At 40.2% G+C, this 14,505-nt stretch overlaps 1 protein-coding gene across 1 annotated transcript; it reads left to right on the top strand.

Annotated features, from left to right (window-relative positions):
* The first annotated feature begins 580 nt into the window (after nt 1-580).
* Nucleotides 581-14,492, top strand: trpv4 (transient receptor potential cation channel, subfamily V, member 4). The gene is made up of 17 exons (XM_071482873.1): nt 581-763; nt 1,935-2,016; nt 2,879-3,327; nt 3,769-3,944; nt 5,443-5,595; nt 6,404-6,544; nt 8,043-8,341; nt 8,449-8,628; nt 8,872-9,030; nt 9,868-9,960; nt 10,091-10,164; nt 10,528-10,693; nt 10,785-10,851; nt 11,351-11,655; nt 12,585-12,712; nt 12,805-12,926; nt 13,019-14,492. The coding sequence occupies exons 2-17, from the start codon at nt 2,008-2,010 to the stop codon at nt 13,108-13,110; spliced, it is 2,613 nt and encodes an 870-aa protein (XP_071338974.1). The 5' UTR covers nt 581-763; nt 1,935-2,007; the 3' UTR covers nt 13,111-14,492.
* The last annotated feature ends 13 nt before the right edge of the window (nt 14,493-14,505 follow it).

Here is a 14,505-nt window from a genome sequence, read left to right as displayed (position 1 = left end):
TAACAGGGATACTTATTTTTCTTTTGTGCTCTCTTTGGCGAGCTCACCACACCCTCCTCAGGTTTATTATAAATAACAGGGCTTCACTTGGCTGTGCGATTTTCAGTGGCTAAGAAATGGGCCAGTATTTATGAAGTATTACTACAGGAAGTTCAGCTCAGTCAGCAGTGCGGCCACCTGGAAAGGGCACTCTGGGATAGAAAGCCTTTAAGTCAGCGTGGACGAGAAATTAATTTAAGTGCTCCAAAAAAAAAAAAAAATAATAATAATAATGAACGAATATGCCACTACATTTACCTTCTGGCGAGATTTGTTTTCATGAAGAGAAGAGACACATCCCGTTGAGACCATAACGCCTTGTTATGTAAAGTGTACAAACATGTCTTTGTAGTCTAGGTTCAGAAGCCTCACAGAAAGTCGACTCCTTGATGGACGGAGATTACTCTGAGATTCCTCCTGAAGCCACCACCTGGCTTCCACCACCGGTACTGCGTGTTAAGCTTCCGCGTTGGCTGCGGTGTTCAGGCAACTTTGTCCCACCCTGGTCCCACCCAAATTCTGTGAATGCACTCGTTGTGGCGGACTCTCATGAAGCAGGGGGAAGCTGTGGTTGAAGTCATCTGGCTGGAGTCACATTAAACCTACAGAGGCAGCAGAGGAGCGCTCACCAGGCCAGAGAAAAATATACTTCTTTCAAACTGTGGAGAAAACTGTTTGTTTGTTTGGAAAAAAAAAGAGAATAAGATCAACCGATTAAATCAAGGTAAGGGACACCTCTGATTCTTATGCTTCTTTGGATGGCCTCTTTTTACAAGTTTGTGTTACTTTGGAATTAGTTAATTAATAAGAGAGAAACCTGACCTTTCTAATGATTACCAAAGTTTAGGAATTCTTTTGTACTTAAATATCATTTTGTGTCTTTTTCTTATATATTCAACACACGTGTGTGTGTGTGTGTGTGTGTGTGTGTGTATGTATACATATATATATATATTTATTTATTTATTTTTTCCTGCTTATGTAATTCCCAGCAGCCACTGGGCTCCAGCCTCTCTTGCTCTGGATAATGTCTCATCAGCAGTGACAGAACAGGAAGTCCCACATCTCTGATGGGATGTTAGAATCACTCACATTTAGGAACTCTCACAAGTGGATTTCCACTTCTCAACCCAATAAGTGGACGATACGAGAGCTTTGGGTCTACTTGATATTTTATGATCCTATTCTATCACCCTGACAGTTTTAATACACAGTGGCTCCGCTCTCCACTAAACAACTTAATCCTTTGTTCTAAGGCTGTTATAATAGTTTAGCAAGGGCAGCCTCTCTTTGTTCCTATGTCTTTTTACTATCAATTGCCTGCTGAAGTGTGAAGGTATGATAATCCCATTTGTCAGACAGGGTTATGAGTCATTCCTCTCTCTGAGCAGGACCCCTGCTCCCCTGTTTGTGTTGCTCCTTTACAGCACAATCTGGCCTAGATAAGTTGACAATGTCATGAACAAACTCAGGAAAGAGTACAACTCAAAAGGAAGCTGCAGTGGACATGTGAGGATGTCATGTTGTACCAATTCCCTTGTAATTGCATGCTGCAGCAGTAAAGTGTGTTTGCAGCTGCAGAGAGTATAGAAAATATTGGACTATACTGTATACCCCTTGTAATGAGTAAATCAGAAAGCAATTTTTTTGCGTGTGTCCTGTGTTAAACAGGCAGGTGGTGTGATTCTGCCCGGTAGTGAAAACACGTCCTTCTGACCAATGAGTGAACAGACTCATGTTGGTTTTGGCATCAGTCTTTTGCTGTGTTTTCCACCGATCCAAACAGCAAACGACAGAGCTCTTTTTATGTGACTTAGGACATGGTTACAGGTCACCTTTGTCTGTACCTCTGTGGCAGTAATTCACATGATGGTTCTTCTTTTCTGTTTCTTCAGGGTGCCCACATGCTTCAGCATCATTTCCAGTTTCTGCTGAAGAGGAATTTGGCACATCATTGTGATAAAAGGGATGAATGAGGTACTGCTGCTTCAAATTTTCAGGGTCTCTTTGGTAATTCTAGCCTTAAAACAATTTCTAGCAGAGATGGGCCACCTCACCAACAGCAAAGACCACACCTTGTGAGATCCTAAAAAATCATTCATTTTTATTAAATAAAACGTAAACTTTCAGAGCAACACAAGCAACTTTACAAAGCAAATGCCATGTACCTAATGAGTGTTTTTAAGGTTGGCATTTACTAATTTAACTGACATGAGGTGAGGTGAGATGAGACGTGTCAGGATCTGGGTCGTTTACCACCTGGGCTGAAGATTTTTCTTGGGTTAATTTTTACCTCTTTATGGAAATCTCATCTAAAAGAATTTTGATGAGATAGTAACATTAACTCTCTGTAAAAAAGGTATCATAGTTTTTAATACCATGCTGCTGGTCAGATCCTTCAGTACGCAATTTGGCCTGTTGGTGATCACTACCAACTGCATCACTTATCTCTCGTTTGTATGTCCCCCTATTCTCCTTCCTCAGTTTTGTACTTCCTCAGTCCTCATGTCACCTGGAAACTGAACAGTTTCACCATCATAAAGGACACCTCCTCTCTCTTAATGCTGCTTTGATAAGCAAGTATACATGCATGTGAGGAAAGAAAGGAAACAATTATAGAAGTGGGGATGCGCCTATTTAAATGATAGAGACGACAGAAGATCCAAAGCCAAACATTTTAAGATGACAGTTTCATGAAATGTGTACCAAGTGAAACATCATAGATGTCTGATTGGATTTGACCATTAAGACTTCTTTTTCCATTTGTGCAAGACTTTCCTGTCTATCCAAAGGCCATGCAGCTCACTTAGAACATTTTGTTACATTTTTTTTTTTTCAGGGCCGTTCTGCTCTCTTCAGAAGGTGCCACCTTGCCTTGTCCAAGGCTGACACCCTCAGTTCCGTTCCTGCCAAAGCTGCTCTCTCTGTGGACGCAGGTGATGGCGTGCCCGCTCAACCAGAGAGCGAGGTGGTGTTCCCCCTGTCTGAGCTCTCAAACCTGTTTGAGAGCGTGGATGGCTCCCCGTCACCTCAGGACACGAGTCAGGATTCAGCTGTGGAGCTGGTTCAGCCCGGCCAGCCTGCAGACAGCAGACAGAACCTGCGGATGAAATTCCATGGTGCTTTCAAGAAGGGCATTTCCAACCCGATGGATCTACTGGAATCTACCATATATGAGTCAAATGTGGTTCCAGGCCCCAAGAAAGCACCCATGGACTCACTCTTTGACTATGGTACCTACGGCAACATGAGCAACCAGAAGAGACGCAGGAAGAAGCTTCCGAGAGGGTGAGAAGGGGCCTCACTGTCTCTAAACTGGATTTTCTTTCTCCAGGGACAAAGGGCTAGTTTGGAAAAATGTTGTCATAAAAACAAACACACATACACACACACACAGACACACACACTGCAGTCCTTCTTTCAGCCCATTCACTGATCTAACAGAGAGCATGTTGTTGGTTCCTCTGCAGCCGTTGAGGTAATATTTAGGCTACTGCCTGTTTCTGGCTGCCATACCTGTCCCATATACTACACAGAGGTCCTTTTACTGAAGCACTGAGGGGTGTGGGTTATTACCTAAAAGATGGTTTGTGTATCAAAAGTTTCTCTCAATGAAATGTATAAAACAATTAGTGGACTTAGAGATAATAACAGCGATTGTTGTAATCAATTTGCATCTTGAATGCGTGACATACACTAACGTCATGTTATGCTTTTTTGTCTTCTTAGTAAAACTGAGACAACCAGTGATGATGGTCAAAGCTCAGAACCCCCAAAGGTAATGAAAACATTCAACCGCTCTGTCCTCTTTGACTGTGTGTCACGTGGAGACCCCGGGGCCCTCGAGGGCCTGTTGGAGTACCTGCAAAGCCACGAAAAGCGGTTAACTGATGAGGAGTTCAGAGGTGAGACTAAAATGTGTAGCTTTCTATGTACTTCTTTTTCACCTTTGTAAACTAACCAATGAAGAGTTAGACTGTAAGGAAAGAAAACGGGTTTAAGACACAAATAACATTGGTTCATTTCTCACTCTTTTACACAGTTTAAGGCAAATATCTAACTCTTAAATCTCAACACCTTTGCTCAGAAACTCAGCTTTATATAGGTGGTTTTACCTTTGACCTTTTGTATTCTCTTGCCTCCCTCTTCCTGCTGTTTTTGCTCAAAGGATGTGAGAGGGAAAAGATGGAGCAATGTCGCAGTCTTTATCTGCTAAGGGCAGGCCCAGGGAAAGCTTCCTGTCTACTTGTGGAGTTTTTTCAGGCCTATAACAAGGAGCAGAGAAAAATCACAGCAAACTGCAATCTCTCTGGCTTACAGTCTTTTTTTTTAAACTGCCTAAAAATAGTAAAGGGCTGCCTTGACCCCTCTCTTCAACAGTTTGTTCTTGTGACCGTGAATACTCAGTTGCATACAACTTTCACAAAACTCATCATGTCATTATTTACTCATTCACAGTACATTTAGAGGAACACAACAGGAGGTCACATTTTACATGGCTGTAGATTTTAACCAAGGCACCCACCTCTTCAGTCGCCATTGGTACATGGAAAGGCTGTGGAATAGCTTGGTTAGTTTGGAAAAAAAAGGTAGAAATTATGATTTGATTTTAAAATATCGTCATACTGTCGTAACACCTGAACACCAGCTTGCAATTAAAAGTGTGTGAAAACAAATCAACATTAGTTGGCAGGCACAGAAGACAGTTAGCAAAAAGTAATCAATAAATAGTTAGCTAAAAGTAGGCTAATGGATGAATGGTGAAATAGTAGTGGATAATGGGTTGAAATGGTTAGCTAAAAGTAATGGGTAATTAGTTAAATTGCTGAAAGTAACAAATAAACTGTTGAAATAGTTAGCTAAAAATAGATACCTAAAACTAATGAATAAACAGTTCAAATAAAAGAAATAGATAAATGGTTGAAATAGAAATGGATAAACAATAAAGATAAATAAAGATAATACTAATGGATGTATAGTTATACCAGGTAAAAGTACTGAATAAATGGTCGAAATAACTGTAATAAATTCAATAAATAGTTGAAATAGTTAAAAGTAACGGTGAATGATTGAAATGTTCAGCTTTTGTCACTAGTAGTATGAATGCAAACTTGACCAAACCCACCTTAACAGTTACAGTTCAATCATAGGAAAAAATAATACCACAGTATTCACTTTTATAATGTTTACAATGGTAAATAATATCCAGTTTAAAATCAATTCAAACGAACAATTTTGACATTAAGGGTACTGTCGGTGTATTTGAGTTCCTGTGATAGGACTTTGAGGGTCTGAAAAAAAATACTACTGTATGACACTTACAGGAGACTAAACAATGAATCATAAACTATCCTCTCTAAACAATTTTTGCCAAAAATACTCTGTTTTTTTCCAATTTTTCAGAGCCATCCACTGGGAAGACGAGTCTGCCTAAAGCCCTGATGAACCTTTACGGTGGTCAGAACGACACCATCCCACTGCTGGTCGACATCGCAGAGAAGACTGGAAACCTTAGAGAGTTCATAAATTCGCCCTTTAGGGATCTCTACTACAGAGGTATGGAAACAATCCAATAATGAGCAAAAACATGCAGTTACATACAACTCATTTGTAATTTAAATGAGTTATTTAAGAAATAAGTATCTCATTTGAATTGTACAGTTTTGTTGAGGGCTGCAATCCCCTCGCTTTCCACTGAACTCTATTACCAGACTGGTGGGTGAGGCCCAATTAAGGGGAAAGGAATGCATCTGCACCAACTGTATACAGCTCAGTTATACAGCTGTGTGTAACAGCACTGTGTACAGCCTTGTTTGGATTTCATCCCTCACGTTATTAGATGTGAGATAACTGACAGAAGCTTAGAAGCCTTTTCCCCTTGTTATACAAAATGTGTTGCAAGTTGCATTGTTAACTCTATTTGCATATTGACCTAATCTCTGTACTTTTTTTTCTTTTTTCTTTTTCTTTTTTTTGCTCAGGCAGGAAACACTTTTTATGCGACAACATAAAAATGTTTAAGGGCTCAGTTTCTATGGGTGCTGATCCCAGAGAAACAACCTGCACATAAATCTGGCCCTAACCCTTCACAGCTTTTAGTTGTAGTAGTTTTTTATGACCTGCACCCTCAAGTTAATAACTTCAATTTCACAAGAGAAGAAATGTAGTAGCTAAATGGCAAGTTCAACACTCTGTCTCTTGTATAACTTACAGAATGTCTGTTGACATAATTTGTTCGTACACCTACTTTTTAGTCATTATTTCTTGGAAAACAGCCTTTCAGATGGTATTTTTTCAATTGAACACAGCACACAAAGCAGTGGTATGAAATATGCTTCTGTATTGTGTTTTGTTGCATTGTCAGGCCAAACAGCGCTCCATATTGCTATAGAGCGACGCTGTAAGCAGTATGTTGAACTGCTGGTGGAGAAGGGGGCTGATGTTCACGCCCAGGCGAGGGGACGTTTCTTCCAGCCCAAGGACGAGGGCGGCTACTTCTACTTTGGTAATGACCTTTGTCACACACATAAATCTTGTTTTCGAACAACAGAGTTCATTGTTTCTGTAATTGTATTTATACTCTTAACATGAGGTGTTAAAACACATATTCAGACGTAGGTTTCTGAAAAGCTGTTGCTGTGTTTTCTGCCTCAAATGACTGTAATGATGTGGTGTGTCTGAGGTTTCGCTGACTTCACTGGTCACTTTTTCAATTTCCACATTGGCTCTAAGTTTCTGCTTTGCTCACAAGTGGCCTTTCTGTCTTTTACAACCTGGAGTTGACATCAAAGTTTTATAATGTGCTGGAGCTGCCAATATAATATAGTTGACCAAGGGTACATTTTCCTGGCAAAGAAATCCCTGTTGCTGCACAGAAATGAAGTGGCATTAGACCCCACCCTTTCTCTTTTTAACGTGGCAAGTTTTGGCTCGACTAATACAGCCAGGAAACTGCAGTGGTCCAGTGGTCAACTCCACCTTACACCCAAATGTTTTTTGAGGTGTTGTATGAGGAACCGTCATTAGTAATGCTCCGAAAACACATGAAAAGACAAGCATTATGTCATATGTTCAAGAGGCACGTCCAGTGAAAGGTGTCTGTATTTAGCAGTTAAGAAAAGAAAACATCCGCTGTTGGTGGGAAGGACTTCGCTGACCTCTAAGACAAGAGGGATAAATAAATCAGCCTGTAAATTAAACTCAACACCGCCCTCTGCTGGCTTGTCTTAAGGCCCTACCTCCTCCATCACAGTATACAGTATGGTAGCCAAAAAAATATGTTTTTATTTATAACAGTATGTCACTTTAGCTTTTTGATGATGATTATAGCAGATATTGTTGATTTTAATGTTACTCTAAAAAAAGCATGAAAAGAAGGGTAGAAGTGGCTCGTTATGGATGGACTTTTTTTTTTTTTTACCCAACCCAATTTAAGAATTGTTTATTTTATTACATTCAAGTGTTATATTCCTCACTCATCACAGAGGAGATGATTTCTATTTGCACTTAGCACGGTTGTCATTCCCAAATCCCAGCGTGTCCGGGCACAGTGTGAGTAATTTGCTGCGGAGCTTTGCATTGAGGTGAACAGGAACCTGGCAGGGCTGATGGCTAATGGGATTTAGACTCACGCTAACACTCTGCATGCACCCGTGCAAATCCATGAAGAGGAGCGTTTCTATGTGAGGTGACAAAGTAATCTGTCACCCATGGCAACTGCTCATTTTCAGCAGCTGCTTTTGGCACTCTGGCCCCATTGCGCCCCTCCCTCAAACAACTGCTAATTGTGCTGTTTTCATAGCAGGGATTTAAGTCAGATCTTTGATCCATGTTTAGTATGCTTTGCAAAAACATACAGACGCCAGCTACAGTTCTTAATTAGCCCTCCTGTTGATTTGCTTATTTTTAAGATGAAATGCAGTTCTCTTAATCTCCTGTGAATTGAGTATGAAGTGAGTGCTCTCTCTCTCTCTCTCTCTCTCTCTCTCTCTCTGTTTGCCCAGGTGAGCTGCCTCTCTCACTGGCTGCATGCACTAACCAGCCTGACATTGTGCACTACCTGACTGAGAATCCACACAAGAAAGCTGACCTGCGGCGCCAGGACTCACGTGGAAACACGGTGCTGCACGCCCTAGTGCACATCGCGGACAACACCAAGGACAACACACGTTTCCTCACAAAGATGTATGACCTGCTGCTAATCAAGAGCGCTAAGCTCTACCCAGAATGCAGCCTGGAGACAGTACTCAACAGTGATGGCATGTCACCTCTCATGATGGCCGCCAAGCTGGGCAAGATAGGGGTAGGGATAATGATATAGTATAATATAGTGTGTCAAGCAGTATCAGTATAATAAAAGTTTTCATCATCACATTTCTACATTAGGTCAGCTTCTCCATATTCCTCCAGGTTTTTCAGCACATTATCCGACGTGAGATCAAAGATGAGGAAGTTCGTCATCTGTCTCGAAAGTTTAAGGACTGGGCGTACGGTCCAGTGTACTCCTCCCTCTATGATCTATCTTCATTGGATACATGTGGAGAGGAACCATCTGTGCTGGAAATCCTTGTCTACAACAGTCGCAATGAGGTGAATAAAGACAGTATTGTTCAAGTTTATTTGTCATTCAAACAGCTGAAATGAAATGTTTCTCCCACGATCAGGGTATTAAGAGCAAAAAAACACCAGGTTTGATTTAAAAAAACATTGAGACAAAACATAAAAATGTCTGAAATGCATGGGAGCATCAAAAACTTGAGTGCAAGAAAAGATTTTATTTTATTTTATTTTATTTTTATTACTTTGTAATTGTGTTTCTGGTCCTGTTGTCAGAACCGCCATGAGATGCTGGCAGTGGAGCCCATCAATGAGCTGCTGAGGGCCAAATGGCAAAAATTTGCTGCTGTCACCTTTTACATCAGTGTGGTTTCCTACCTCATCACCATGATCACCTTCACCCTAGTGGCGTATTACCACCCAACACACGGCACGGTGGGTGTGGGAAAACTGAAAATGTAGATTGTTCTCACAGTGGGGCTAGATTGAAGGGGGAACTGATCAGTGATTCATAATGTGAAAGCGTTGAATGTGCCCCTGCAGCACTGAATTTTCAATACACCACATCAACATATTTATACCATAGCAGGTATTTAAATTTTTGCTCATTTATTATATATGTTCTGTGTTTTTTTATGTAGGCCACATGTGCTGTGCATTAGATAGCTTAGTACTGTTTTCAGACAAAATGTTTATATTTAATATAATGTTTATTAAATGTGTATTTAAGGACTTTGGGAAATATGCTTATTGGTTTTCTTGGCAAGAGGTAAATGAAGAGACAATGCCACTCTCACATCTGTACACTAAATATGAAGCTACAGCCAGCACCTGGTTAACTTAGCTTAGCATAAAGAGCAGAAGCAGGGGGAAACAGCTAGCCTAGCTCTATCCAAAGTTCAAATCTTCCAAAATTGACCTATTAACACCTTCATTTTTCTATTTTACATGTTATATTTTAACTGTTTAATATGCACACAGACCTAAATGTAAATACAGATGGAGGGGTGTGTGCTAACACTAAACTAAGCTAACCAGCAGCTGGCTCTAGCTTTATTCTTAATAGACGGATATTGATAACAATCGTCTTTGGTAACTCTTGGCAAGAGAGCAAATAGGTATTTCTTAATGCATGGTTTGTTAACCATGTGTTAACAGATACTGTTTTTCTCAATATGGTGTATTTTGTGTATATTATGTTTTATTGCTAAGACATTCAAATTGAGCTGAATCAAAATTAAATTAATCTAATCCCAAAGTCTCACCTTCCAGCCTCCATACCCCTACAACACATCATCTGACTATCTGCGGATGGTGGGAGAGATTGTCACCTTGGCATCAGGAATCTTCTTTTTCCTCACCAATGTGAGTCTGATGCATCTTTACGGATTGATCGCTGATTATCTCACCACTGTTTACCAGTCTCTTGCATCAAGCTCAAAATAGAACGATAGTGTTGTTGTCATTATGGAAATGTTTCTCCTGCTTTTTGCAGATTAAAGACGTCTTCCTGAAGAAGTGTCCCGGGGTGAAGTCTTTATTTATTGATGGATCCTTTCAGCTGCTGTAGTGAGTCCCTATCCCCTGTCCTTCCTCCGCCTCTTCCTCATATCTGCTGCAGCTCTTGCCGACTTTTACCCGGGGCAAATTTTGCATCCTTTTAATTGAGTCATCTAATTAATATCTCAACCTTTTCGCTGGCATGTTTTTATAGTTTACGTCGTTAATTAAACCCATGACACAAACAAAGAGCAGAGAATGTCACTCCTCTCTGAACTGTGTTGATTTGGATCATTAGCAACATGGCTGTGATGTCTACTTTCTGTAACAATGCCAAATACTAGCAATCAAACATTTCATGCATTACTTCAGTATCACAGACTTTTGCATTGGAACTAGCTCTTTGACAAAGTTTTTCTGTGTCCTCTCTAGTTTCATCTACTCTGTACTGATTATAGTCACAGCTGCTCTCTACCTGTCTGGCATTAAAGCCTATATGTCTGTGATGGTGTTTGCACTTGTCCTTGGCTGGATGAACACACTTTACTTCACCAGAGGCCTGAAGCTCACTGGCACCTACAGCATTATGATTCAAAAGGTTAGATACTGAAGGAAATTAACAGAAAATTAATTAACCTTAATTATGACCGTCCATAAGTCTTAACTCTCCTTTTATTTTTTGTTCTTAGATTCTTTTCAAAGATCTTTTCAGATTTTTGCTGGTGTATGTGCTCTTCATGATTGGATATGCATCAGGTAGGCTGTTTTATCGTTACTTAAAGTTATAGTTATGTGAAATCATTCTTTCGCTGTAAGTTAGACTGGGAGCTATATAGTATTAAAAACACATATCATATCTGTTAATGTCATGATAAAGCTAGAGCCCGGAGATGGTGAGCTTAAGCTTAGCATAAAGCAAACAGGGTTTTCAGTGTTCATGCTAAGCTAACCATACTCTGGATCCTAACCAGGCTTCAAAGGTGAGGTCAATCATTTACTTGTACCTCTAATGCTGACTACTTTACACATTATTTCGATTTGATCTGTACAAAAACCTGAGTGTAAAATCATCACCCTGTGGTTTTCACGGGGGTTATGTGCCTGACTATTGCCCCCTGCTTCCAGTCTTTGTGCCAACCTAACCGTCTCTTGACTGTAGCTTCATATTTAACAGAATTTATCTCTCAGAATGCTGAATTATTACTTTAAGTGATCATAGATGTTTAACCCAACCGTATCTGTTCCCACCCAACAGCCCTGGTGTCCCTCCTGACAGTGTGTCCTCCACCGGGCACTGAATGTGACGGGGGCTGCCCCACCTACCCCAAGTGCAGGGACCCAGACACTTTTAGTACCTTCCTACTGGACCTTTTCAAGCTGACCATTGGGATGGGAGAACTTGATATGATCCACAGCGCACAGTATCCAGCAGTCTTCCTCATCCTGTTGGTTACTTATATCATCCTCACGTTTGTGCTGCTGCTCAACATGTTGATCGCTTTGATGGGGGAGACGGTGGGGCAGGTGTCGAAGGAGAGCAAGAAGATCTGGAAGCTTCAAGTGAGCTGGTTGCTTGTGATGGGTAGACAACAAATTAGTCTCCATTCAATCTTAAACATCAGCATTTAGTCTTATTCAATGCTAAAGCGTCAGTTTACCCTAACAATGAAAAAACACATTGTCTCATTGCTTTCAGTGGTATGTAGCCATGCAGATAGCTTTAGCTCAGTTTGTCCTGGTTTGATGGATTTGCTTTTGAGATTTCTGCCTCCACACCCCAACATATATAAGATGAAACAAACAAACACTTTTGAAAAATGAAATTTAAACAAGACTAAGAGTTTACAAACACACTAGTGGGGCTGCACTCAGGGTGTTTTAAGGTGAATGCTAACCCCAGCATACTAACATGCTCATGTCAACAATGATTAACATGCTGTTGTTTAGCAGGTGCAATGTTTACCATTTTAGTTGAGCATGTTAGGGATTACATTTACTAGTAAGCTCTAAATACAAAGTACAACTAAGCCTGATAGGAATCTTATTAGTTTTGCAGCAAATGAGATTGGGACTGGTTAAAAAAAAAATAAGGAGTTAGTAAGTGTTTACAGTTCATACCGTGGGTACCGTGAATGTGTGTACCAAATTTCATGGCAATCTGTTTAATGCATGTTGAGACATCTCACTGAACACTACAGATAAGCAGCTCTAGACTAGAGGGACTAGAGGAAAAGTCAGAGGATCACTAAAGTCATCAGAAGTCATCCTCTGAGCAACATGATTTCTGTACAAAATTTTCATTTTATGGTTTTATTTGTATTTGGCTGGAGGTAGAGATCTCATAGCCAAATATCTCAGAGTCTGGATAAATAAGACCAAAGCTATCTGAATGGCAAGATTCCACAAGAAGTGAGTGAGGAAATATGTTTCTGTGTTTTCAATGGAATAAACACTCTACTTGAACATGTTTAAATAATGCACACTCACAGTGGGCAACGACCATCTTGGACATTGAGCGCTCATTCCCAGTCTGCCTCCGCAAGTCTTTTCGAGCTGGGGAGATGGTGACTGTTGGGAAGAACTGGGATGGCACACCTGACCGACGCTGGTGCTTCAGGTATTTTGCATGACTCATAATCACTGTCACTCAGCAGCACCAATGCCACTTCAAGGAAAACTGTCAATCCCAGTGGTGTCTTGTTATATCAGGGTGGATGAGGTTCACTGGTGTCACTGGAATCAGAATCTGGCGATAATCAACGAGGATCCAGGCAAGAGCGAGACCAGCCAAGCCAGCGGGTTGCAGCAGAGCGTTGGAGTCTTGAGGAGAGGTGAGATTCTCGCTGTGTATATTCATGTGGACCACACATTAATTCTTTCACACAGATTTAAGAAATTCCTTCCTCTTTTTATCCCCTCCCAGACCGCTGGTCCACAGTGGTCCCGCGAGTGGTGGAGTTAAGCAAGGGCCGTGAGGCCGTGATAGAGATGGAGCCCCTGACGCGCAGGCGCTGACACCAGCAGAGGACTAGTGGTGTCCTTCTAAAGAGTCAGTGGAGAGCCATCAGCACCAGTCACATCACTCTGCTGGACAAAATTTGGCCATTAAGTGCACTAATTTGCACAAATCACATGTACCTTTTGTTTCACATAAAGTATAGTAGATATTACATGAGGACATTCAGTGTAATAGGACAGAGAACTGAGCACACACGGAGACACTGGATGTACAATGTCTTAAAAATCACTCAATCCATGATCTGAAAAACACTAACTAGAGACAAACACACTAACCCTGAGATTTAAAAACAAGTAAAAAAAAAAAGTGGCATTAATGACGCATTGAATTGTAACATTTCTTTTTTTCTCACAAAGAATGAAAATGTACTGTATTTCCACATTTCAGACAGCAGAAGCTGATCACTCAGGGATTTTAGAGACAGAATATTTCAGCATTACCAGTTTCATCACAGTGTTACAGAAAACAGAATCATCATCATGAGAAGAAGCATATTACTGTATCATTGCATTAGCACTGTAAACAAAAGTATTAATAAAAATGCTATTTACAGATATAATTGCAATGGGAGATAGTTTCTCAAGAAAATATTGCAATAAATATTTATAGACTTATAGAATAGAATTCAGCTTTTAGTTGCTTGATTTATATTTAAAAGGTTCCTATATGACGTGTCCATAAAGATTAAACTGTATATGCTGATTTAAATGTTTATTTTTCAAGCTGTGGGGTGTCAGTGTATAGAAATGGAACATATCTATTTTATGCAATATATTTTCTTTCCATTTTCTATATTGTATCAATCAAGTAGTTTCAAAACTATGAAAGTCTCAGGCTTGGACTGCCAGCTCAGGCAGCATAGCTTTCATTTGAACTGAAACAATGCACTGTGCCAATTTCCAATGTGTGCATTATTATATGAATACAAAGACATTGTTCTGAACAAGATGGGCATGATGAGCAGGTTGTAGTTGTCAAGCAAATGTGCAAATATGAGACAATAGCCTTCCGTGTTATGGTTTGTCTTTGAATTTCCAGAGTTATTGTTCCTTTGCAGCTGGGGTATTTGCATAATCAACTCTCAGGCCTTGCCATTATGTACTCCCCTCTATTTGCTGCAGTGTTTTCATTGCAGTTGGCTCCTTGCCCTATACAGCATCTTCTTTTTTTATGCATATCTACTGTATGTATGCATGTATATTGTTGTTGCACTACATGACAGGGTTTATTAAGAGCAATTTCACTCATTCATTACTGTTGAAGGTCACAGGTCATTGTTCACTATGTTTACATTGCTTTTATTAAGAGTCTATGGATTTTTGTATGGTTTGTACATTGCTGCACAGAACAATAAACACTGAATTTATTTTATAAAGCATGCAGTAGTCCGT

The sequence above is a fragment of the Trachinotus anak genome, unplaced genomic scaffold (genome assembly GCF_046630095.1).
Source record: "Trachinotus anak isolate AG129_WGS33_773 ecotype Australia unplaced genomic scaffold, CSIRO_AGI_Tana_v1 ptg000008l, whole genome shotgun sequence".
Taxonomy (NCBI): domain Eukaryota; kingdom Metazoa; phylum Chordata; class Actinopteri; order Carangiformes; family Carangidae; genus Trachinotus; species Trachinotus anak.
Note: the sequence above shows the minus strand (reverse complement) of the source record. Positions and strands in the feature narration are given on the sequence as shown.